The 26,104-nt window shown below is 51.2% G+C and overlaps 1 protein-coding gene across 4 annotated transcripts; it reads left to right on the top strand.

Moving 5' to 3' along the window:
- The first annotated feature begins 8,454 nt into the window (after positions 1 to 8,454).
- Rbck1 (RANBP2-type and C3HC4-type zinc finger containing 1) lies at positions 8,455 to 25,163 on the top strand. Of its 4 annotated transcripts, XM_016003954.3 has the most exons (13): positions 8,455 to 8,590; positions 8,994 to 9,082; positions 10,034 to 10,178; positions 14,076 to 14,169; positions 15,003 to 15,201; positions 16,745 to 16,863; positions 16,938 to 17,111; positions 17,989 to 18,149; positions 19,100 to 19,211; positions 22,110 to 22,289; positions 22,605 to 22,703; positions 22,977 to 23,120; positions 24,583 to 25,163. In XM_016003954.3, the coding sequence occupies exons 2-13, from the start codon at positions 9,061 to 9,063 to the stop codon at positions 24,661 to 24,663; spliced, it is 1,530 nt and encodes a 509-aa protein (XP_015859440.1). In that variant the 5' UTR covers positions 8,455 to 8,590; positions 8,994 to 9,060; the 3' UTR covers positions 24,664 to 25,163. The 4 variants fall into 4 exon arrangements, with proteins under 4 accessions (XP_015859440.1, XP_076426966.1, XP_006985563.1 ...); XM_076570851.1 differs by lacking the exon at positions 17,989 to 18,149 and having other exon boundaries at positions 8,467 to 8,590; XM_006985501.4 differs by lacking the exon at positions 8,455 to 8,590 and having other exon boundaries at positions 8,723 to 9,082.
- The last annotated feature ends 941 nt before the right edge of the window (positions 25,164 to 26,104 follow it).

Raw genomic sequence — 26,104 nt, 5'->3', positions numbered from 1 at the left:
ACACAAACACTGTGCATATCACACAGCCTACTTTGGAAGGCAGAAAAACAGATTTGTTATTGATGAGAGGAGCAGAAAATGTGTGGCTAACAATAAAAATATATGCATATAAAACACATGCATATATATGTATATTAGAGCCACATGTGATATTATATGACTGTAATTCCAACAGAGAGAGGCAGGAGGATTGCTATGAGTTTGAGGTTAACTGAACTACATAGTGTGTTCCTGGCCAGGTAAGGCTGCATAGTAAAATCTGGTCTTTCCCACATGAGAAGGTGAGAAGGGGAGGAAGCAGAGAGCTAGGGAGGCCCACGAAGATCCACAAAGATACCCCCTCAAAAGACTGCTGGCAATGGTCGCGAGACGGCAGGAACTGACCTACTCTGGTGATGGGATGGCCAGACACCCAAATAGTGGTGCCATAAACCCCATCCAAGGACTGAGGAATCTGAAGGCAGACATCCACGGCTGGTCCCCTGGTGGAGCACTGGGAGTCTAATTAGTGAGTAAGAAGAGGATTTATATGAGCGAGAATTGTTGAAGCCAAGGTTGGATAAAGCACCGGGACAAATAACCAAATGAATGGAAGCACAGGATCTATGAACCAAAGGCTGAGGGGCCCCCAACTGGATCAGGCCACCTGAACGGGTGAGACAGTCAGTTGGCTTGATCTGTTTGGGAGGCAGCTGTGCATTGGTGCCAGGTCCTGGGCTCGTTGCATGAGTTGGCTGTTTGAATCCTGGGACTTATGCAGGGACACTTGGCTCGGTCTGGGAGGGGGGAATGGACCTGCCTGGACCGAGTCTACCAGGTCAACCCCGGTCCTCGGGGGAGACCTTGATCTGGAGGAGGTGGGAATGGGGGGTGGGCTGGGGGGAGGGGTGGGCGAGAGGGGGAGAACAGGGGTTTCTGTGGCTATTATGTTGAACTGAATGGTGTTATAAAATAATAAAAATGAAAAAAAAAAAAAAAAAAATCTGGTCTTTCTTTCTTTTAAGATTTGCTATTTATTTATTTATTTATTTATTTATTTATTTATTTATTTATTTATTTATTTATGTGTGTGTATACAGGTGTGTGTGTGTACAGGTGTACAGGTGCCCACGGAGGCCAGAGAGGAAGTAGGATCCCTTGAAATTGGAATCACAAACAGTTGTTGAGTTGCCTAATGTGGGTGCTGAGAACAGAATTCTTTTTCTATCAGCCCTCTTAACTACTGAGCCATCATCCTAGTCCAGACTCTGTCTTTAAAAAAAAAAAAAAAAAAAGCACAATGTGGGGACTAATAGGAGGAAAGAAGAAAGGAGGGATGGAAGGAGAGGGATATATATAGGGCTGGGATATAGCTTCGCAATAAGTGCTTGCCTACCCAGCATTCATGACGTTCTGGGTTTGCTTCTGCCTCCCTCTCCAGGGGCACCTACACTGGGGACAGCCAGCTGCCATTTGATGAAGGCGTGTAATCAGCCCTGTGGGGAGAGCTGTGTGCACCCAGGCTCATAAGAAAGGGGGCTTTCCTGCAAGTCAGCCTGTAGCTCCAATCAAATCTCAGACCAAGATCAAGCAAGACCTACTAAGAGGCCATTCTCTGTTCCTGACCCGCAGAAATGTCTATTGTTAGGGTGTTTCAGATAGAGTCAAAGTCAGTAGTTCAAACTGGCTTCGAGTCTGTGATCTTCTTGCTTCTGCCTCCAGAGTCCTGAGATCACAATGTGTGCCACCGCGTCCTGTCTACTGTTTTAAGCTAACTTTGAGGTAATATAATGTGATACATAAGAGTAACTGGTAATTTATATAGATCCTTACAACAGCTGGTGAGAAGGGAGCTGCCACGACTATCAATGTGCAGAGGAAGAAACTGAGATCCAGAGACAGGGAGTCTCTTGTTTAGGCTCACACAGACATGGAACTGTCGCCCTGATTGGGAACTTGGGTTTTCATGAATGTTAGAGTCTACCCACTGAGGTCAAAGGCGCCCAAAGTGAATGCCAGTTTGCCCCTTAAAAGGAGAAGGCTAAGGCCAGAAAAAATGAAGACTATATCTGTATAGGCAGATTTTTCTTTTTGGGCCACCAGCTCACAAAAAATGACACAAAGACTAATTAATTATGAAAGCTTGGCCTATAGCTTAGGCTAGTTCCTAACTCATTCTTATGACTTAAATGAACCCATTTCTATTCGTCTAAGTGGTACAGTGTGGCTTGTGGTTGTGACCTCTCCTCCTGCATGTCTTGCTTGTTCTCTGTCTCCTGGTGTCCTCCTCCTTCCTCCCCGTGTCCTTTCTGTCCAGAAATCCTGCCTCGTTACTGGCCGTTCAGCTTTTTATTAAACCAGTCAGAGTAACACATCCCCACAGTGTACAAAAAGGTCATTCCACAACACATCTACCCTCCCCCGCAGCTAATTTTTACAGATGATATCAGGGCTGATGGGACACCACTATACACATCTACATAGTTCACAGCAGAAAATAAGGCAACAGGAATATGGACTCTCAAACACAGACCACCAGAGCTTACCTGTCATCTGGCACAGAAAAAAGGTGTTATTGTATGTAAATGGATAAACTCATGCTGGGAACTATTGTAAAAACAAGAGGAAATTTCACTAAGTGGTAATGACAGTAATAGTAATGAAAATAATCTACCAGGCATTTCAGAATAAAAACATACAATTATTATCAAATGTCACACACTTGTAATCCCAGCACTTGGAGGCAGAGGCAGGGTGTTACTCCAAGTTTGAGGCCTGCCTAGTCTATATGCTAAGTTTCAGACCAACCAAAGTTGTGTTCCCAAATTAAAACAAATAGGGGCTGGAGAGATGGCTCAGCAGTTAAGAGCACCGGCTGTTCTTCCAGAGGTCCTGAGTTCAATTCCCAGCAACCACATGGTGGCTTACAACCATCTGTAATGATATCTAGTGCCCTCTTCTGTCCTGAAGGGACACATGCAGGCAGAACACTGTATATGTAATAAATAAATAAATCTTTTAAAAAATAAAACAAACAAACAAAAAAACAAATTCCAAATGATGTTGTAACCAGCAGGTTAGACATGACCAAAGAGGGAATTAGGGAGGAACCAAATACCACAAATTCAAGAATATTTACAAAATTTTACAGACTCATCAGAGTCAAAATGTAAAAAAAAAAAAAAGAAGAAGTTTAAAAGGTTCTTAAAAGCACTCAGGCTTCTTCTTCTTCTCCACGCACGTGTCTCTCCCACAGGCCTGCGCACTCTCTATCCCTTTATCTCTAATAAACTCTTATAAGCGGATTCTGTCTTACAGGGTAAAAACACAACGTAGCTAAATAACTAACATTTTGGTGCCGTGACTCGGATTTTGGTGCCGAAACCGAGCGGGCACTTCTGGGCGCCCTGCGCCTGGAAGCCCGCGAACCGGGGAATCTGCTCCGTACGCAACAGACCGCTCTCCATTCGCCTGAACCGCATCCAAATTGCATCCAACACCGCTTTCTTCGATTGGTGAGATCCCCCATTTTTCGGCCAGATTAAACGGTTTCCTGAATCTGTGAGAACGACCGTTGATCGTCCGGCGCCTCATACGTATTCTTGAGACCGGGAGAACCCCTGACCATGGTCTTCATTGGCTACGGTCGGCCCCTATCGCAGGCCTAACTTTTCTAGCCGTCTCCCATGTCTGCAGCCTGAGATATTTCTCGCGTTGGAACCACCGTCATGGTGCGTCCTGGGAGCCACGTAGGGTCGACAGGATCATCCCCTCGACGGAGGGGCAAAGGCCGTCCGGATTCTCGGAGAATCCTTTCCCTCACCGTGGAGGGGGACACTGCTTCTGGCTGACGAGTGGAGAAGCAGGCTGTGCCCGGTATCCGCCCTTGACCTTGGGGACGCCTGAGGTCTTGGCTCTGGATCACGTTTATTTTTTATTTTTTATTATTATTTTTCTGCCTCTCTGCTGCAGACATGGGAAACCAGGCTTCCAACCCTGTTAGTCCTTCCTCTCCGTTAGGCTGTCTTGTTGAAGCTTTAAAACCTCTCAGTTTAATGCCTTACATAAAGATTTCTAAGCTAACTCGTCTATGTTCAAAAAACTGGCCAAAGTATGCTTTAAAAAATAACAAAAAAGGGCCCCCGAGCAACTCCTTGGATCCCGATATTTTGCGGGAGCTATCCAATTACTGTCAGCGTTCAGGCAAATGGAAAGAGTTGCTTTCTTCTTTCTCAACGCTAAACTGTCTCTTCTCATTTCCTTCTCTCCTGCTCATATGCTCCTAGCTGTACGTAAACCAGAGGATTCTCTGACTCCGGAATCTCTGACTCTAGATCTTGCTAAGGAACCAATAATTAAAATTCATGTTCCATCCTCTCTCTCTAACAGAACTCTCTCAGATAGAAAGTAAGCTGGGTTCTTATACGTCTAATTCTGCTTCCTTTATTAAACAGTTTCAATATATAACTCAATCTTATAGTCTCACCTTTCATGACTTCCTGAGGAGCTCAGGTGTGTATGGGAGCAGGCTAAGACTCATGCAGACGAAATTCATCAAACTAACCTTTCACACCCCCCAGGAGCTGAGGCGGTTCCTGACTGGGAGCCACACTGGGACTACAACACCCAGAGTGGCTGTCTAGCCAGAGATAGATTTATTACCTGTCTCCTGACAGGCCTCCGTAAGGCTGCCCTAAAACCAGTAAATAGTTCAGGATAAATACAAAAATCTGTCTCTTGTTCCCCAGACCTCCCCGACTAAAACTTAAGCATCTGGAGAGCAAGGCTCCTGACCCCATGGGCAAAAGAGTCATCTGTGGCATTTAAGGTGTGCCAGGAAAAAGATAAAAGCCCGAAAACAAAATTGCCAAGTACTGGCACTCGCTGACTTCCAAAAGCTGTTGGGTCCCTGTTTTAAGTGAGGAAAAGGCCACGGGCTAGCGAATGCCCTGTCAGGCCATCAACAGCCTTGTTAAAAGTGCCGCCTAGAAAGACAGTCAGCTGACTGCCCCCAGGCACCAAGATGCATGGGTACATCAAGCTAAGACCTCCAACAGACCTAGGCTTGGCTATAGACATGGCAGGGAACCCAGAACGCAGCAGGGAAACGATCTGTTTCTTTCCTTCTGGACACCAGAGCCATTGACTCAGTCCTGGGAGTTTTGGGATGCCACCTCCTTTATTGTCGGGTACAGAGGACAGCCTTATCTACCTCAGCAGACACCGCCACTTAATTGTATTTTCAGAGGCATCCCTCTCACACACACATTCTTAGTGGTGCCAAACTGCCCTGTACCTTTAATGGGGAGGGATCTCCTAGCTAAGGTAGGAGCATCCATTTCTTTTGCTCCACACATTTGCCTTCTCCCAGACATGTCAGCAGCTCTCCGACTTCTCCTCCTAGCCACTAACTCTACAGACTCCAAATATGCTTGTCACATCCTCCTGTCCCACGCTGCTATTTGGAGGGAGAGTGGACTTCTCACAGCAAAAGGAGGATCCGTGTCTAACTCAGGCCATATAATGGCCATGCTGGAGGCTTCCCACCTCCCCAGGGCTACAGCTCGATTTTACCCATATGCCCACCATCAGGAAAAGTTAAATATCTCCTCAAACCAGTTCTAACACCAGGTCTTTTTTCCAAGCCTCCAACTGTTCCAGATAGCCTGTTAACTCCTCTTTTATGTCACCTAAGGTCTATTCGATGGAGCTATGCAGACTGTTCACTGCCTCAGCCGTGTGACAATCCTTGCCCATCTCCAGTACACATTGGGGATCAGGTTCTTCTCTTTCCTCCAGGCCAGCGCCCTTTACCCCTTTCCCCTAAGTGGCAGGGACCCTTCAAGGTAATTCTTGTAACCCCCATGGCTGCTAAACTCGAGGGCTTTCCTCACTGGGTCCACCTGTCTCACCTAAAACCTTTTATCTCACCTCCATCCCAGAAAAATCTCTCTTCATATACAGTGAAACAAACAGGGCCTCTCACTCTCAAGCTCCAGAGGACATCAGGGTCCACTGCTTTGTGGCCAATTCCAGAGGAATAAGGTATCACCCCTTCCTTTCCCAACCAGGGCCACACAGAGCCGGAGGTAAAAAGGACCATCAAAAATATCCAGGCGGTAAGGAATAATGTAATACAACAATTTATCATTGTTCAATACTCAGCAACTGATCACCTGTGTTTCCTAAGTGTTAACCTAATAAGGGAAACAGGTGCCTTAAATAAACTACCTCTAATAAGATAGAAGTTAAGCAGAGTACTAAGGCCAGATCTACCTCAGGTAAATGTCACATGCCTCTATCTGAACAGGCCAGATCTACCTCAGACAAATGCCAACTCTAAAATAAAATAATAATGATTCTTTCCTCTAAGCTCTTTCTATGTCAACAGTATCTTGTCAAACAGAAAGTCCCCAGCAGCAGCCCGGATGGACAGCTGCAGAACGAGGAGACGGCAGAACGTCATTCCAGGACCTCCACCATCATCCCAGGACTTCACAAGATACCCCTCATCCCCCCAAGAGCCAACCAATGTCCACTATTCAGCTGGAAGCAGTCTTTGAGAGAAATGTCGCCCCCATACCCAGTCAACCACAATTTTTTCTTTTTTAAAAAGGAAAGTGTCGGGAATGAAGGGTTCACAACACGCCCCCACGGTCGCATATACCAGGCGGACACTTCCGCCTAGCCAATTCCAGTCAGGATAGGCATTTCCGGGTCAGGGCGTCTCTCGTAACCAGGATACCTGGCAGACCTGGACACCTCTGCCTAGCCAGTTCCAGGTCAAGATAGCCATTTCCGGGTCAAGGCGTCTCGAGTAACCAGGATCCGTGACATTACATGGCCACGTAAGTGGGCAATGTGACCATGTGATCTACGCACACTCGTGGAGTAGTGACGTGACCTGGCCACGCCCCCAGCCGGTTTTAAAGCAGAGCGCCATGTTCCCGGTCTCCTCCTCTTCTTCTTCTTCTCCTCCTCCTCCTCCTCCTCCTCCTCCTCCTCCTCCTCCTCCTCCTCCTCCTCCTCCTCCTCCTCCTTCTTCTTCTTCTCCACGCACGTGTCTCTCCCACAGGCCTGCGCACTCTCTATCCCTTTATCTCTAATAAACTCTTATAAGAGGAAAAAAAAAAGCACTCAGAGGAAGAGAAGCAGAGGTTATTTAAAAAAACAAAACAAAAGAGCTGTGGTGGGCTCCTAGAGTCCCAGCATGTGGGATTATACAAGTTTGAGGCCACCTTGGTCTACAAAGCCTATTCCAGACTGTCCAGGTCTACACAGTGAGACCCTATCTCAAAACCAAAACGATCTGAGTGTGATATTTGTGACTATAATCTTAGAATTTGGAAGGTATAAACCAAGATTTTCTGTCAAAACCCAAGAATATTTGTTACCAGAAGATCCCAAGTAGAAATTCATTCATTCATTCATTCTTTTTTTCCTTCCCTCTCCTCTCCCCCTCCCCTCTCTCTCCAGAGCCTCCACCTCCCAAATGCTAGGATTTACAGACATTCTCAGTTGTGGGTGGAAAATTCTAAAACAGAAGCTCCTAAACTTGGCCAACTAATTTATTCCAGGATTAAAGAGCTGGTGCTTCAGTGTGGAGAGAGTCAAGGGGCGGGGAGAGGGGGGGAGATAGTGGGCAATGCAGGTAAAGGTGGGGGCAGGTGGGAAAGTGTTCATGCATGTTTTCCGTGTGTGTGTGTGTGTGTGTGTGTGTGTGTGTGTGTGTGTGTGTGTACGCGCGCTCATGTTCCTGAGGGCACTATCCATCTTGTTGAGACAGGGTCTCCACTGGTTAGGCTATCTTGGCTGGCCAGGGAACCCCAAGGCTCCTCCTGTCTGCTTCCTCAGAGGTGGGATTACAAGCTCCCACCACCATGCCCAGCTTTTTATGGGGCACTGAGTATTGAACTCAGGTCCTAAGGCTTGCACAGCAAGCATTTAATCCACTGAGCTGTCTCTCCTAACCCTGTACCTATATTTTAACAGGATCCTTCAGGACAGCTGAGGGGAAACAGACAGGCGAGGGGCTGGCAGGATGAGATCTGGCCAAGAGAGAGGATGGAGTTTCTGTTATCCATTCTGCAGGCGGGGCCCACTGTATCTGCTAATCTGTGGGATGAAAAGTGAGTGGAGGCTGAAAAGAATCCCCAGCCTTTGCTAGGCGAATACCAGAGACAAGTCTCGAGAGTGTCACGTTTGGATTCAAACCCCAACAAGTGTGGCTTTGGGCAAGTCATAAACATTCAAGCCCTCTGTTTCATCAGCTGAAAACGGGGCCCAAAACAGGGGCTACCCATTGGTATGTTGTCGACTCCGCGAGCCTGCAGGCTATGCCCAAGTGCAAGGCGCTAGCAAGGATAGAGCCTAAGTGCGAGTAGGGAACGGCTGGCGCCGAGGAACTCATCCGCTGAGCCTCCAGACCCCGCCCCAGGCCACGCCCCCACACCACGCCCCCAGGCCACGCCACGCCCCCCCGTTAGGCGCTGGCTGGAGTCCGCTGTCAGCCGAGGGGCGATCATGGACACCTAGACCTAGTGTCCCTGGTCTGCGAGACCATGTGGTGGGGCGTAAGTGCCAGGAACAATCTAGACGCCTGCTCCAGCCGGTGAGCCTGCGCAGAGTCTCGGAGGAGAGGAGAGTTTTCCGCTCGGTCGGCTGCACTTCCGGGGCTGCCACTTTCACTTTCTCTTCCGGGGATGCAGCCCTCTCTGTCTTCCGGGTAGCGCGAGCCGCGCGCGGGACTCTGGTTCCGGACGCTGGGGCGCCCGCGCCGGCTGGCCTCCCTCTGTCCGTCACTTTTGGGTCGTGGTTACCCATCGCCCACTGCGGACTTGGCCCCGGGCCTCCTTCGCTTCCTGTGTCCCTCGCGGGGCCCCACTAGTTCCCAATGCCGGGCCCTCGGCCCCGGGCCGTGTGATGCTGCCCGAGTGCGGCCCGGGACACCGCTTGGGACACGCGCGCGAGGCCGGCTCCGGCTGAATCGCTGCTGTCCTCCCGCCCAACCCCAGGTGACCCCAAGGTACCATTTCCCGGGAGCAGCAGCCCTTTCTGAGGGGATGGGCGCAGCCAGGCCAGATGGACGAGAAGACCAAGAAAGGTGGGCACCGACTGGAGCTGGTGGAAGTGGGGCCCTGGGCTGGGTCCGTGCTGGGGTCGTAGACTGAGTGAACACAGAACATCGAACCGGGAGAACTTCTGGTTGTTAGGGAAACAGACTTTAGTTGACCAGAGTAAGGCGGGGAGGGAACACTGTATGCCTCTATCCCTTGCCCTTCCACCCAGATTTGGAGGAACACCTTTAGTGTTATGTCCTGTTTGCTGGAAATCCTGCCCTCCTAATAAGACCAAGTTCAGAGCTCTGGGCCACCTTTAGTGACCTCTCCCATTTTCTTGCATTCACTCCTACCAGCCTCTTCTGTCCCCTACTGGGGATTGAACCTGGGGCTTCATGCATGCTAGGCAAGTGCTCTGTGACTGAGATATGCCTCCAGTCCTTGGCTTTTTTGTTCTGATCCAACCACATCTTGCCCAAGGCCTTGGCTCATTTTCTAGCTTCTTGAAACAGTCATCCTTATTGGATACTGGAATGCCCAGCAACCCCTCATTCAGGCCTCAGTTTCCCTTACCTCCGAGAGGTTTCTCCTGACCTCCTTACTCAATTATTGCTAGAATGGATCACAGCCCGATTATCTTGTCAAACCTTAAAATAGAGGTTTGTGAGGAGAAGGATGCTTTTCATCTTAACCACTGTTAGAGTCCTTTTTCTGGACTAGTGGCTGGCATACAGCGGAGTTCAAGAAATGCTTGTTAGGTAAATGAATGGGAGTATGGGGGACTCAGCATGAGGGGAAAGGGGCACCCCGTGAGTCCAGGGTGCAGGGGAGGATTGAAAAAGCACCCTCTCCCCCCTAAAAAAAAAAGGACTTAAAATAGCCAGGTGTGGAAGATAACCGGATAGGGAAATAGCACAAAGCATTTACCAAGGGTCACCTCTCCAGCCTCCCCAAGTAAACTGGTGCTAACCTGCTTGCTGTGTGCTGCTCTTCAGCAGAGGAGATGGCCCTGAGCCTCGCCCGGGCAGTGGCCGGCGGAGATGAACAGGCTGCTATGAAGTATGCCACCTGGTTGGCAGAGCAGAGGGTGCCCCTCAGAGTGCAAGTAAAACCCGAGGTCTCCCCAACACAGGACATCAGGTGAGTGTGATAAATTAAAGGGGATGGAGGCTCCTGAACCTCTGTGGACAGGTTATCATTTTCTCCCCCTACAGTGCTGGGGATCAAACAGTGCAGGGCCTCCCTGGCAGCTTCTCATGTAGGAGATTGAACTTTAAGCCCTAGTTACTAATAGTCTGTGAGCTATGGGGTAGGCGGCTTCCTGTGCTGGGGTTCATTTTTTCTCTTTTTAAGGGGACCCTGGACAGTGGGTGTCATCCTTGCCCAGGGGGTCATGCTGGTCTTCCCTGCGTCATTCCAGTTGTAGTGTCTGTGCTGCCAGAGCAAGCACGGGGTTCCTTCTCTTAGATGGCAGAAGCCGGAGAACCGTCGGGAGATGGTTCTCTCCCTCCCATGGTGGAGCTGGAGATGAACTCAGGTCAGCAGGCTTGCACAGCAAGGGCTTTTACCCACCGAGTCATCTCCCCAACCTCTGTTTTTATTTTTTAATTTGCTTTTTGTTTTTACAGACCAAGACTTACTATGTAGTTCAAGTTAGCCTATAAATCACTGTTTAGCCCAGGCTAGCCTTCAACTCAAGACAGTTTTGTCTCCAGAGTATTAGAATTACACGTGTATACTACCAGACTAGGTAAGATAGTAACTTTTAGATTTTGTTTTGTTACTGTAAGGCTTCCGTAATTTATACCTCTTTGGTTCTGAACATGTCTAGCCTCTGTGGCAGTGGTTCTCAACCTTCCTAATGCTACAAGTGCCCTTTAATACACTTCCCCATGTTGTGGTAACACCCAACCATAAAACTATTTACGTTGCGACTTCATAACTGTAATTTTGCTACTGTTATGAATCATAATGTAAATCTCTGTGTTTTCTGATGGTCTTAGGTGGCCCACCCCCAAAGGGGTCATGACCCACAGATTGAGAACAGCTGCTCTGTGGGATTCATAGTATTGTAGTTATGGGATTGTTCACTGTGGAATGAGTGTTGCCGTTTTAAAGCATGTGTACCTGTATGTTTCCAAACTCCTAAGATGATTTGAAGGCTAAGAATCTGGTCTGAGCTGGGTGTGGTGATTGATGCATGCCTGTGATCCCAGAGGCAGGAGGATGAGAAGTTTCAGAGCCAACCTGAATCCATGAAACTGTACCTCACAAGAATACTGAAACAAACAACAAAAAAACTTTTCCTATGAAAATGTGAACAGAGCTGGGCGGTGGTGGCACACGCCTTTAATCCCAGCACTCGGGAGGCAGAGACAGGCGGATCTCTGTGAGTTCAAGGCCAGCCTGGGCTACAGAGTGAGTTTCAGGAAAGGCGTAAAGCTACACAGAGAAACCCTGTCTCGAAAAACCAAAAAAAAAAAAAAAGACAGAAAGAAAGAAAACATGAACAGAAAACTTTGAGTCTTTGTATGTCGATTTCTGGGGATTTTTTTTTTTTTTTAAAATCTGTTTTGTTTTTCAAGACAGGGTTTCTCTGTGTAGCCATACCTATCCTGGAACCCATTCTGTAGAATAGGCTGGCTCAAACTCACAGAGATCCGCCTGCCTCTGCCTCCTGAGTGCTGAGATTGAAGACATGTGCCACTACTGGTTTATTTCTGTTTTTTTAACTGATAGTTGAGTATCAAAATGATTACATGCCTGTAATCCTAGCATTTAAGAGGCAGAGATAGGTGAATCTCTGAGTCTCTGAGTTAGAGGTCAGCCTATTCTACATAGTTCATTCCAATCCAGCCAGTGCTAAATAATGAGACCCTGAGTCATTCAAAACAAAACAGCAACAACAACAACAACAACAACAAAAACAGGGCTGGAGAGATGGCTCAGCAGTTAAGAGCACTGGCTGCTCTTCTAGAGGACCTGAGTTCAATCCCAGCAACCATGTGGTGACTCACAAACCATCTATAATAGGATCTGGTTCTTTCTTCTGGCATGCAGGCATACATGCAGACAGAGCACTCATACATTAAATAAATAAATCATTTTCTGGAAGAGTTTCTTGGGTACTTCCTGGCGTATTTTCAGAATAGGGGCTGCTGAGACAGCATTTGGTTATGGAGCCTAGGCTGGCCCGGAACTTGGGGTTATCCTGCAGAACTCAGTGGTGTGCACTGCCTTGCCTGGCCTCCTTTGCTCCGATGATGCAGTGTTCCCCATGGCTCTCCAAGGTCGTAGAAGGCTGGACTCTGGTCCTGTGCTGTAGCTTATCTGTTTTCCTTTGAGGTCAGCTCAGTTTCTCATGTTCATTCTCATTTTTCTTGCTTTTTGGTCTTACACCATGTTTCAGAAGCCAGGCATGGTGGCACACATCTACAGTGCTAGCTGGCTTTTGGAAGACTGAGGCAGGAGGATGATGAGTGCCAGGCTAGTCTGGGCTGCATAGTGAGATCCTGTCTTAAACAAGGACAAAATAAAATAAGCTTACAGATCCTTGAGAAAACTGATGTTTAAAATACTAGAGTAATGCTGGATGGTGGTGCACGCCTTTAACCCTGGCACTCAAGAGGCAGAAGCAGGCGGATCTCCGAGTTTGAGGCTAACCTGGTTTACAGAACAGCCAGTCCAGGACAGCCAGGGCTACACAAAGAATCGCTCCATGGTGCAGCGATTCCCTGGGGTGTGTAAGGCTCTCAGTTCTATCTCCAGCATGGAAAACAAAGTCACATCATTTGGAATGATACAGTTTGGACTTAAGTTGCCATGACGTAATCATGGTTATTGATTGCTACTGCAGCGTGGCTGCCGCGGTCCGTTACTGTCTGGATGTGACAGGGCCTGCCTCGGGCTGATGGGAAGGATTAAGTGGGTTAAATGATTAGGTGCCACTAGGATTCAGGTGTCTGCTCAACGCAGATGCTGCTCATTTGGCAGAAGAGAGGAACAGATGGAGCCAGGGCAGACCGTAATCCTAACACTTGGGTGAGAGAAGAAGGAGGACCAGGAGTTCAAGGGCATCCAGCTTCATCGGCAGTTCAAGGCCAGCCTGATCTACATGGGACCCTGTTCCAAACAAAACCAAACCAGAGGAATCTTCCCTTTCCCCTCAAAAAAGCTTGTCAGGCTTGGTGAGAGCTTCTTGGGCGGCTGAAACAGATAGATGATAAATTCAAGGCCTGTCTTGCAATTTACTGACCCTGTCTCAAAATAAAAATAAAGGGCTAGGACACGTATGGAAGGTGGGGATCCAGAGAGACTGTCCCAGGTGGGCTGTCCCTGAGGGTTGTTCTGGTTAGCTTTCTGTGGCTGTAATAAACACTATGACCAAAAGCAGCTTGGGGGAGCAAAAGGGGATTTTGGCTTATACACCCCAGGTTATATTCCATCACTGAGGGAAGTCAGATCAGGAACCGAAGCAGGAGGCTGGAGGCAGGACCCGAAGCGGAGACCCTGGAGGAGTGCTGCCTACTGGCTTGCTCCCATTGCTCTGATTGCTTTTTAATACAACCCAGGACCACCTGCCCACAGCTGGGCTGGAGCGCTGGCCCAGCAGTTAAGAGTGCTTGCTGCTCTCGTGGAAGACCTAGGTTCAGTTCTTAGCACCCACACGGTGACTCAATACTCTCTGTAACTCTGGTTCCAGGGGATCTGGCACCCTCTTCTGACTTTACAGGTCCCAGGCATGCAAGCGGTACGCACAGGTACAGGCAGACCCTCATATGCCCATGCAGGCAACACTCGTACACATGACAACAGATAAATCCTTTAAAACATTGATTTTTAAAAAGGAAAGAAAAACAAACGCCCACAGGCTTGTCTATAGACCAGTTTGCAGGAGGCATTTTTCCACTTGATATTTTCTCTTCTAACTTGGTACATTGACAAAAAAACTAACCAGCACACAGCACCTGCACACACGTAGACGCGAACATTCCCACGCTGGTAGCTCAAATCCATGCCTACCCTTCTTTCCAACAGGCTGTGTGTGAGCGTGGAGGATGCCTACATGCACACCGTCACCATTTGGCTCACAGTGCGCCCTGATATGACAGTGGCCTCCCTCAAGGACATGGTGAGTGAGGGGCTGGAGGCAGGCGGCCTCCTCTCTGGCTTGTATCTCCTCTCTGCTCTCCCCATCCTGTGTCCCTCCCACCTCATGTTTTCTGTTGCTGTGGTCAAACACCTGCTAGAAACAACTTGAGGAGAGGCTCATTTGGGCTCACAGTTCAGAGCACACAGTGCATCATGGGAAGGGGTGGTACTTAAGAGACTCCATTAAGGGAACAGGAACTTACAGCTACATCTTTTTTTTCTTCTGACCTTCCTTTAATTTTTTTTTTAAAGCTATTTATTTTACTTAATGTGTATGAATGTTGGCCTGCATGTGTGTATTGTTTCATGTGTGTGCCCATTGGATCCCCTGGAACTGGGGTTATGGATGATTGTGAGCCACCATATGTGTGCTGGGAATTGAACCGGGTCCTCTGTAAGAGCAGCCAGTGCTCTTAACCACTAGCCATCTCTCCAGCCCTCCTCACTCTCCTTTTGTGAATATAAGGTTTCCCTATGTAACCCTGGGTGGTCTGGAACTCACTCTGTAGACCAGGCTGGCCTTGAATTTACGGAAGTCCGTGTGCCTCTGCCTCCTGAGTGCTGGGATCAAAGGTGTGCACCACCACTTCTTTGTGCCTGGCCTCACTTGTGGCTTTTCAGATGGCCCGGGAGCAGAGAACTGGGGTAGTCTCTTACCCTGAAAGCCAGCCTTCAGTGGCGCACCTGTGCCAGCCAGGACTCCCCGGCGAAGGTTCCAGTTTGATAAAAATGGTCCCCATCTTGGATCAGGTGTTCAGATGGGAGTGCGGCAGTAGATATTTTACTTTCAGGCTGTAACTGTGTCTCCCCCAGGTATTTCTGGACTATGGCTTTCCACCCAGCCTGCAGCAGTGGGTGGTTGGACAGAGGCTGGCGCGGGACCAGGAGACCCTGCATTCGCATGGCGTCCGACGGAACGGAGACAGCGCCTACCTCTACCTGCTGTCGGCCTGCAACACCTCCCTCAACCCTCAGGAGCTGCAGCGGCAGCGGCAGCTTCGCATGCTGGAAGGTGAAGCGCTCTGTCGGGGATGGGCTGGAGGGCCCTGTCCGTGGAGGAGGATATCGGATGAGGGAGGGAGCTTCTTGTAGACGTCCTGAGCAGGGCTGCAGGAGGAGAGGGGCTCTTTAGTCCTGGCCCGGCATTTGCCAGCCGTGGGACCCTGAGCAAGCTCATGCTGTCTCTGCCCCTCGGTTTTCCATGTTTCTGTCGGTGTACGTCGGTGATGTTAGTAGGGTTGCTTTTACTGCAGGATTTCAGACCTGTAGAAAAGTTTCACAGCTGTTCAGAGAAACATTTTCCTTCTTTAGCTTTACCCCTGGGTGCAGAATCTTAGGAAATGAGATCTTCCTCTCCTGAATACTTGTGTCATTTTTTCAAGAGAAAAGCCATTTTCCTGAACAACTCTAATGCAGGAAGTTAACATCCATGTAGTACAGTGTGGTGGTGTTGTTTTGATTTTTTTTTTTTTTTTTTTTTTTTGAGACAGGGGTTCTTTGTTTAGTCCTGGCTGTCCTGAAGCTCACTCTAACCCTCCCAAGTGCTGGGACTAAAGGCATGGGCCGCCACTGCCTGGCTTTTCTTGATTTTTAAATTACATTTATTGGGCCGGGCATAGTGGAGCACGCCTTTAATCTCAGCACTTGAGAGGCAGAGGCAGGTAGATCTCTTGAGTTCGAGACCAGCCCGGTCTACAGAGTGAGTTCCAGGAGAGCCAGGAGTATATGAGAAACCCTGTCCTAAAAAATAAAATGCAGCTGGAGAGATGGCCCAGTGGTTAAGAGCACTGTCTGCTCTTCCAAAGGACCCAGGTTCAATTCCCAGCACCCACATGGCAGCTCACAGCTCTCTGTAACTCTAGTTCCAGGGGATCCGACACCCTCATACCGACATACAGGCAGGCAAAACACCAATGCACACAAAATAAAAGTGAATAAATCATGAAAAAAAATAAAACAACACCCCAGAAAGTCAGTAAATAATTTAAAAATTATGTGTGTAGCAGTACACATGCCGTGCACATACTCACATGTGGGGAGAGAGGAGATCAACTTGCCGGAGTCCGTTCTCTTCCCCTCTGTGGTCCGGGGCTCACAGTCGGGTCACCAGGCTTGGTGGCAGCACCTGTCCACTGAACCCTGTGACACTGACACAGTGCGGCCTCTCGTGTGGGTTTTGCCAGTGGTTCAACCAGTGGCCTTGGTGGCCAAAGACATAGCATTCAGCTGCCACATCTCAGCCCCTCCCAGCCCTGATCCCCTCGGGTCCCTGGTTACCCTGCAGACTGGAGATGTTCAGGTCTCTTTCTTCTTGGCGGGCATTTCAGCATGGTGGAGTCGGGGTCAGGCTCCTCCTCCTCCCAAAAGGGATGGTGGTTATGAAAGTGCAGTCATGGGTGCGGTAAAGCCTTAGCCTTGGGGTGTCCTGGATGCCCACCTTCAGGAGGAGGCTGGAAACACTGCAGAGTTGGGAGATGACTCAAGGTGGGGTGTGCCTTGCTGGTTCAGCACGTGGGTACCTGGGCAGCCCGGATCCACATACATTCCTCCTGCAGATTTGGGCTTCAAGGACCTTACCCTGCAGCCACGGGGCCCCTTGGAGCCTGTCCTTGCCAAGCCCAGGGCCCAGCAGGAGCCCGGGCAGCCAGACGCAGCCTCAGAGTCGCCGCCACCGGTAAGTGTCTCGCTTCCTGTGCGCCTGGTCTTCGCTGCCCAGCCCGGCTGAGCTCACACCCGCTCTGCATCCAGGTGGGCTGGCAGTGCCCCGGCTGCACTTTCATCAACAAACCCACACGGCCCGGGTGTGAGATGTGCTGTCGTGCAAGACCTGAAACCTACCAGATACCTGCCTCGTACCAGCCTGATGAGGAAGAGCGGGCGCGCCTGGCTGGTGAGGAGGAGGCGCTGCGCCAGTACCAGCAGGTGGGCACACAGGGCCGGGGACAGACACCTGCGGGCTGCTTAAGGAAGGCCTAAGCCGGAAAGGGAGCCACCTGCCTAATGCTGTGCCCCTGGCCGCTGCCATTCCTCTCGTGAGCGCACTGCTAAGCCAAAGCCTTGCCCTTGACTGAGAGCTGCCTCTCTCTGAGGCCAGTTCTGCGGCCCAGACTCTCTCTCGTGGTGTGATGCACGGCCAGGCTCTTCACTCGTTCTGATCCTCACTCTCACACCCCCACCTCCCGTGTATCTAAGCGTCCCTGACTGTGCTCTACTAACTGTCCGATACCTCACACCATGGCCTGGAACCTCTGCTTGGCTCCTGCTCTGCCCCACCTCGTCTCCCTTCTCTCTCATGGACTGACTGCCTTCCCACGCTCCTTGGGGGGGCTCTGACCTCTCAGCTCCCTAGAGTAGTCAGTTCCCCCCACAAATACTGACTCACAGACACCCAGTTCTGGTGCTCCCTGCTCCAAGAGCGTGCTCCTAGCCCACCTGCACTCCCTGGGGATTCCGTGCAGCCTGACCACCTTGACCGTGACCCCAGCCTAGCCAAGCCTTATCTGCAGCTGGCTCTGCCTTCAGCTTTGACCCTCCTTCTGGCCCTGCTCCGGCCCCACCTTGCTTACCCAGAGTTTGACCCCTGTGGACCCTCCACTCCCTCTTGTACCCAGAACCTTTTCTTTCTCTGCTCCCCTTGCCCCCTCACCTTGCTTCTTCCTCTGCGGTAGCCCCACCCTGGTGGTCCTGGCTTGCCCATATTCCCAGCCCACTACTGCCCCGCTGCCCCCAGTGCTAGCCCAGGCTTGCCCCACGTCCCGTCTGACCCCCCCCGGTGGCCCCGCCCTGCCCGTGTGCCCAGCGGAAACAGCAGCAGCAGGAGGGGAACTACCTGCAGCACGTGCAGCTGGAGCAGAGGAGCCTGGTGCTGAACACGGAGCCCGCTGAGTGCCCCGTGTGCTACTCGGCGCTGGCGCCCGGCGAGGCCGTGGTGCTGCGCGAGTGTCTGCACACCTTCTGCAGGTGCGGCCCAACCCCCACTAGCCACAGTGCTTACCAGAGCCACGGTGACAGTGTGCTGTTCTTTATCACGCTGGATGCCCACAAAACGCCATTAATGCAAGAGGTGTTGTGGCTCCTGCCTGGAATACCAGTACTCAGGAGGTGGAGGCAAGAGGATCAGAAGTTCAAGAATAGCTTTGGCTGAATAGTGAGTTCAAGGCCAGCCAGGGCTACATGAGACCTTGTCTCAAAAATCCAAAGAAAAAGGAACGGGAGAGAGAATCCAAGTATCCATGTGGTCAAGGCTCCACAGCTTGGAAGCAGCTCAGAAATGAGACAAGCGTTCTGACTGCAGGGGCGCTGTCCTTGTCCTTCCTCACTGCCATTGCTCTCCTGGCATATGTAAAAACAGCAGGGCCGAGCTCGGACAACCACAGCATTCGGTCCTGTGGCGTTTGCGTCCTTCCCCTCGGGTCTCCTGCACAGCCCTTCTACCCTTGAGCTGGGGAAAGTGTGCTCGTTCCCCGTAACGGGCCCTGGTGGAGTGCCCCCTCTAGGTTACGTGCCAGTGGGGAGTCTGTTCATGTACGATGCCACATGCAAGTAACTAGGTTGTGAGCCTTGTTCAGGTTGTGGGGGGTGGGCTGGGCAGGGCTGGCAGGCCCTAAGGAAGTCTTGCCGGAGCAGAGGTTGGAAAGCTGTCTGTCTGAAAAGATCAGGGAGCTGAGGGATGGTGGGAGTGATGGGACAGGGTAGCTGTGCCCACGCAGGTGACGAAAGCTCTGAGCAGCTCCCAAGGAGGTTCCTGCCGTCACCTGGGCAGGGATGCCAGCGCCCTAGACCCGATGGCAGGGGTGGTGGGGTGGAGAGAGGGATGGGAAGGAAGGGCCCTGGGATCAGGCCCTGCCATCTGAGGGCTGGAGTCCCTGTGGAGTCTGAAATGAGCCCAACTGCCACCCTCTGCTCCCCAGGGAGTGCCTGCAGGGCACCATCCGAAACAGCCAGGAGGCGGAGGTATCCTGCCCCTTCATTGACAGCACCTACTCGTGCCCTGGCAAGCTGCTGGAGAGGGAGATCCGGGCGGTAAGGCATGGGGTGGGAGGAATTCTGAGTCTTGGGAGCTGGCCCTGATTGGGCAGCAGGCACAGCTCAGGAGCATCGACCAGCCGACATTTCCCAGGAGCGTTCATTTGGCCCAAGCAGGGCAGTGTTGGAAGGAGTAGGTGTAACCTCAGCTGCTTCCACTTCACCAGTGCAGGGAGCGGGGGCTGTGGCTGCAGACACTCAGCCTCTGCTCTGTCCTCAGCCGGCACCAAAGGTGGCGTCTGCTAGCGTGCTAGGCTTGTGCAGCTGCTGTATCAGCTGCTTTTGCCTTGTAACCAGTCACTCCAGGCCTGGTGCCTTAAAGCACTCTGGTCTGTGAATTGCAAGGTGGTGCTTTCACGTGGGTGGAGCTGGGGTTTCTGTGCTTCAGGGTTGGCTCCTGGCCTGTCTGCTCAGTGGTAAGGATGAGATAATTCATGATGGCCTTGCCTGGGATCCACTTCTGCTTGGGTCCCCTCTGTAAGTGGGCTGTCCAGGCCTCGTCCGTGGCAGTAGTTAGCTTTTGGTGTTCAAAGCACAACTCTTAAGTGTATAGAAACTGCTTATGCTGTAATCCTGTTAACCAGTGCAAATTACATGTTCAGGCCCATATTCTTTGTGGGGACCAAGACGAACCGTGGTCTGAACATCTTGTAATATGGCCATTCAAGGGTAAAAATGGGAGCGGAACTGGCATGGCGGCACACTCTGTCACCCCAGCACTGCTGAGGTATCAGGATGAAACGCTTCAGGCCAGCCTGAGCTCTGTAGCAAGGCAAGCTTACAGAGTTAAGGGCTGGTGGGTAGAGCCCTTGGCTAGCAATCGCTGTGCCTGGGTTTGATCATAGACAGAAAAGCAGCATCACAGTGGCCAGGGTCCAGATGGGAGACTCAGGCATGCACAGACCCCCTTTCCTCCCGCCTCCTCTGACCATGTTTCTCCTCAAGTCCCCCAAAACTTTACCAGATGTTTCTCCTGCCCAAGGGGCTCCACTGAGGTGGGAAGGGGATCTGAGAGATTAGAACTTGGAGCGTTTCAGTTTTATATTCAAAGCCGCTTTTACCTTGTCCATGGGGCTTCTGAGTGGGCCAGCTCCTGGGCCTTGCTGAAGTATCCTTATTGTGCGCTAGAGAGACCAGGACACTGGCCCTCGTAGTCACTGACTCAGAGGTTCCCTGAGAAGGCCACCCTGCCAAAGGTCATATTCTCCTACGGGGGTGCATACAGAACACCCTTGAAGTATCCAGGTCCTCACTCAAGCTTCAGGTGAGGCAGTGAGAAGAGGCAGGTGTCAGCAGAGCGGCATGGCATGTTTTTAAGTGGCAGAGAATAGCCTGGTGGTGGTGGTACACACCTTTAATCCCAGCTCTCGGGAGTCAGAGGCAGGTGGATCTGAGTTCAAGGCCAGCCAGACCTACAGAGTGAGTTCCAACACAGCCAGGACTACACAGAGAAACCCTGTCTTGAAAAACCAAACCAAAAGTGGCAGAGACTAGGGGGAATGAAAAAGGAGCCCAACTCTGGCCCTAGTCGTCCTCCAGGAGCATCTGTCCTGTCTCCCTCTTTGTCCGCAGATAACATTTTGTTGGTTGTTTGTTTTGTTTGTGACAGGATCTCACTATGTAGTCGTGGCTGGCTTGACTCACAGAGATCCACCTGACACTGCCTCCTGAGTGCTGGAGTAGAGGTGTGCACTACTGTTCCCAGCTACACACACACACACACACACACACACACACACACACACACACACACGCACGCACGCACGCACACACACAATTTTTTTTAGTTACATTTGTGTGTGAATCAGTATGAGTGTGCAACACACAGCATGTGTGTGGAGTTCAGAGGACAGCTGGTCAAAATCAATTCTGCCTTTTCAACCATGTCGATCTCAGAGATCAAATTCAGCTTGGCAGGTTTGATTTCAAACACCCTGGCCTGTTGTGCCTTTCTTTGGTCCCAGGCAGTGTTTCTGAGATAGACATCATTCACTGTAATTAACACATGACAGAAGGGACCCCTTAGAGGAGTGCAGTATGTGGGTTCTGACCCACGTAACTTAAGCATCACCCAGCTAAGATGCAGAACAAAGGCCTGACTCGCCGTCACTGACTCGCGTCTTTAAGGAGCGTTGCAGCTCCTTGGCATCCCGTGTCGGTCTGTCTCCCCTTCGTAGAACTGCTTGGGAACTCTTCCATGTGAGACAGACTTCTGGGGCACGGAGGCCACCAGAAGACGGTCAAGTCCGGGCCGTTTCCACATTGTTTGCAGGGTGCAGTGTACCCGGATCTGGATTTGTCTGTGAGACCGGGTCTTGCTACTTAGTACAGGATGGCCTTGAACTCTCAGTGATCCTTCTGCCTCAGCCTTCAAAGTACTGGGACTTAATGGCTTATGCCACTGTTGGTTCCAGGATAGGAATTCACCCTCTTTGTCCCCTATCACTTGTGTCTGTTTTCCTCATAAAATTTGCCCTGTTGGCTGTTTGTCCTCAAAGCTCTTAGGTATGCAGTTCTGAGGCATTCATCTCTCTCTCAGCTCTGTAGCCATCATGACCATCCATTGTTAGAGCTTTGCCAGCTTCCTGCCACAGCCTCCCCGGTGCTGGGATGGTGGGTTGTCATGACTGTCTAAGTGGAGGTGTTAAGTGCTGGAGGGCTCTGAAGAAGAGAGCTTGATCCCTATGTGGTAGCTCATCTGTTATCCAGCCCTTGGGAAGTAGAGAGACACCAGGAATTTAGGCTAGCCTACCTTACATGAAACCCTATCTCAAAAACAAACAAACAAACAAGGCTTGGGACTGGGTTGAGGTGCTGGGTTTCCTGGGAGCATTTGATAGGAGGAGAGCGTCACTGGGCGTTCTGAACTCTGACACCAAAGCCGTGTGTGTGCAGCTCCTGTCCCCTGAGGACTACCAGCGCTTCCTGGACCTGGGTGTGTCCATCGCAGAGAACCGCAGCACCTTGAGCTACCACTGCAAGACGCCCGACTGCAGGGGCTGGTGCTTCTTTGAGGATGATGTCAACGAGTTCACCTGTCCCGTGTGCTCCCATGTCAACTGTCTGCTCTGCAAGGTGGGACAGGGCCCATGTGGCCTCACTGCCTTCATCGGGCTGGGGCTTGCTGTGACTGGCTGCAGTCCGGGCCCAAGGGAGAGCTGTTGTAGGGTTACAGTGGCCATCAGCACCATCAGCAAATAGGATTTATATTAGGCTCCTACTGATGGCCCTGGCTCCACGTCCCTGGACCCTGTGTCTTCTGTAAAATGTGTTCTATAAAATGGGTGTCGGTTTCCTAAGTGATGGCTTTCACTGAAGATACTCAGAGGCACTCAGTGCTGGTGGTGGGGCCTCTTCTGCCCCTCACAGCTTAAGCCCCTTGCCCTGCAGGCCATCCATGAGCGCATGAATTGCAGGGAGTATCAGGACGACTTGGCCCTTCGGGCTCAGAATGATGTGGCTGCCCGGCAGACAACGGAGATGCTGAGGGTAAGGCGGGGTCTTAGCAAGGGCCCAGGGACTTATGTTCTAGATGCTTCTTGGGAAGGACTAAGTTCACATAGTCTTGGAGGCCTACCCAGTCTTTCTTGTGGTTGAACCTGCGTTTCAAGGTGTGTCTTCCAGTGAGGGTGTCAGGTGTGGAGCTGCAGGAAGAGTCTGGCTGGGGGAGCCCTCAGGGACGGAGGAGCAGCTAGCCGGCCAGGCTCTGAGGAGAGTACACCGCGGAGGGCAAGGCCAGGGCCTTAGTAGCTACCCTTCCAGGTGATGCTGCAGCAGGGTGAGGCGATGCACTGCCCGCAGTGCCGGATTGTGGTACAGAAGAAGGACGGCTGTGACTGGATCCGCTGCACTGTCTGCCACACCGAGATCTGCTGGGTCACCAAGGGTCCACGCTGGGGCCCTGGGGTGAGTCTTCAGGGCACCAGAGAGCTGAAGGCGGGTGTCGTTACTCCGGACTCAACACTTGAGCCATCAGCCAAGTCTAACCTGCCATGTACAGCTTATGGGGAAGGACTGTTATTTTACTTTAGTGTTTAATTTCGAGGCAGGGTCTCATTGTGTAGCCCTGGCTGACCGGGAACTCACTTGTAGACCAGATTGCCCTCCAACTCAGAGATCTACCTATCTCTGCTTCCCAAGTGCTGGGATTAAAGGTGTGTGCCACCAAGCCTGGCTTAATTTTATGTTTTATTACCTGTGTGTGTATGAATGAGAGAGAAAAGAGAGGGAGGGAGGAGAAGGTGCCATGGCGTTCATGTGGAGGTCAGAAGACAGCGGGTGGAGTTAATCTGTCCTTCCTTCCGTCTTGGTGTGTCAGCAGTTTTGTGTGGCAAGACCTTTAATCTGCTGAGCCACCTCACCAGCTCAGGGGAAGAGTTCCTTTTTTCTTTCTTTCTTTTTTTTTTTTTTTGTTTGTTGTTTTTCAAGACAGGGTTTCTCTGTGTAACAGCCCTGCTGTCCTGGAACTCACAGATCGTCTGTCTCTGCCTCCTGAGTGCTGGGATTAAAGGTGTACACCACCACTGCCTTTATTTCCAGCTGATTTTCTTTTTCTCCTCTCAGTCTTTCTCACTCTGTAGTCTGGGCTGACTTGGCAATCCTCCTGCCTCAGCCTCCTGAGTGCTGGAGATTATAGCATGTGTCACCTTGCTGGGCTTGAGGGTTAAGAAATTTTACATCTCCAAAGTGTCTTTTAAGTTATCAAAAGGCCACAGTAAATAGTGCTGGAGCCCACCCATCCCAGGCTTTTGCCTCTTGTCTGCAGCCGTGCTCATGTGGAGGGCTCAAGGCTGGCTAGGCCTCGGACCTGGCCTGTGCAGCAAGGCTTGCTTGCTGTTCTGTTCGAGGGGGGAGCAAGTCAGGGTCTTGCTGGGTTGGGAGGGGGACTGCAAGTCCCCTGGCACTTATTTGCCACCTCTCAGTTTTCGATTCTTCCTCCACACAATGCAGAGTGTCAGAGCCTGTCTCAAATATGAGAGAAGTACTCAGTGGGTGCCTGTCACAGGTTGAGGGCCCTGTAGGTGGTGGCAGTGTGAGAGGTGGGTTGCACAGGTCAGAGCTGGTATCACCGCTGGCAGAGTTAGAGACAGGTGGTGCAGAGAGAACGGTACTATTTCCCTCCACCCAGGCACAGATCCACCTGCGGGTGCAACCCTTCCCTCTCTGGCCATGGAGTTGAGGGAGCTGGAGGGCTGGGATGGGGTTGAACAGCCTCCACAGCTGCCGCCCTCAGGCTGGTGTGGCTATTCTTTGCAGGAGGGCTTTTGGCAGCCAGTTTGTACCTTCAGGTGGGCTCTGCTTTGGGCTGACGGAGTGACTTGGGGATAGCCTGATGTTACCACCTGATACCCTTTTCTCTGTCCTCTAGGGCCCAGGGGACACCAGTGGGGGCTGCCGCTGCCGGGTCAACGGGATTCCTTGCCATCCTAGCTGTCAGAACTGCCACTGAGTCGAAGATGGCAGCCCTCAGTATTGATCCAGACCCACATGTGTAGCAGCTAATGGAGGACCAGGCCAGGGAGAAGGCCCTGAGCTGTGCTGCCAGCCTGCTTGCTGTTACAGGAGCCCAGCTGAGCTGGGATCACGTCGGTCCCCTGCCTGCGTTGCTCCGCAGGTTACTGACCAGACCTTATGGCCCTGAGCTAGATACCCTACCCTTACTAGCCACCAGCCTTAATTAAACACAGCCTTGGCCTAAGGCCTGGCTGGCTAGTGCTCTGAGCCTCCGAGTGACTGTTCTCCCTCAGCATGCTCCCTGAGGACCCAACAGCCTCATCCTTTGCCTTGCTGGCTTTCTGAGCACTTTTGCTGCTGTTGCTGCTGAAGGCCTGGCACCTCTTAGGGCCGCTGTGAACCCAAGCAGGTAGAACGGTAGGTCAGAAAACACAGCCCATGGGGTCCAGCTCTGTATCTCCTTTGAATAAGTGAATTAAAATTGTTTTCCAGAAAGGGAGGTGTGTTGTGCTTGAGGGAGCCAATGTCCTAGGTTGAATGCCATACAGGCAGGATGGGGAGCTTGGAACAGCACCTGGAGGTGATCTGTGGGCCCTGGAGGTTGGGGAAATCAGGCTGGCTCAGCCCTGGCACCACCATGCCTAACCCCAGGACAAGCACTGCTAGGGCCAATATCAGCCCAGACGGATGGAATTTACAAAGAAGAGCTTGAAGGCTGGAGGGATGCCGGGGAGGGAGACCACGGCAGCAGCTACCGACTGCGAGGAAAGGCTTGGCTGTTCTTTCTCTCTGCCATCTATGGTGAGGAGTAGCGCAGCTTAGGAACTGCTACAGCTGAGCAGGGAGGTGGTCCACTCTCAGCCAGGCAAGAGGGAAGTCCTTGCTGTTGACATCTGTCCTGGTGCTTCCCTCCACTGTGACCCATCCAGTCCCTTCTGAGATTGAGTGTTGCTGTCACCCCACAATGATCTTAACAGTAAGCATAGTACATGTGGTGGTCAAAGCCTCACCCTAGATGCTAGGCTATGTAGCTTTTCCGGGGTGAATGTTTTCCAGCCCCTGGAATGTGGAGCCCTGGATGGACCTATGGCCTTGAGTGGGATCACAACAGGAACCCAGAGAATGAGGATTTTTTTAGAGAGAAAGTCTGTGTAGCGCAGATTGTCCTTGAATTCATGGCAGTCTTTTTCCTGCCTTGGCCTCCAGGGTGTTGGTATTACAGAATGCACCAGGCTTGGCCTGACCAATACATGTGCCCTTATATGTATGCCCTTCCTTCATTACCTAGTTACCAAAATCCTACTCATCCTTTGTATTTGCTCCTTAAGTCCAAGGCTGACTTAAATCATCTGAACTCAGACTGCTCTTTAGCCTTCTACTATAAGCTACCAGAGTTTAGACTTGTCCCTGTTAACCCTTTGAGGCTCATGGCTGCC

The sequence above is a fragment of the Peromyscus maniculatus genome, chromosome 4 (assembly GCF_049852395.1).
Source record: "Peromyscus maniculatus bairdii isolate BWxNUB_F1_BW_parent chromosome 4, HU_Pman_BW_mat_3.1, whole genome shotgun sequence".
Taxonomy (NCBI): domain Eukaryota; kingdom Metazoa; phylum Chordata; class Mammalia; order Rodentia; family Cricetidae; genus Peromyscus; species Peromyscus maniculatus.
This window is presented reverse-complemented; position numbering and strand designations above follow the sequence as displayed.

Coding starts and splice junctions, on each gene's coding strand:
- Rbck1 (XM_016003954.3), top strand. CDS start 9,061: ATGGACGAGAAGACCAAGAAAG. Junction 10,179..14,075: donor TCCCCAACACAGGACATCAG/GTGAGTGTGATA, acceptor TCTTTCCAACAG/GCTGTGTGTGAGCGTGGAGG. Junction 16,864..16,937: donor CCTCAGAGTCGCCGCCACCG/GTAAGTGTCTCG, acceptor CTCTGCATCCAG/GTGGGCTGGCAGTGCCCCGG.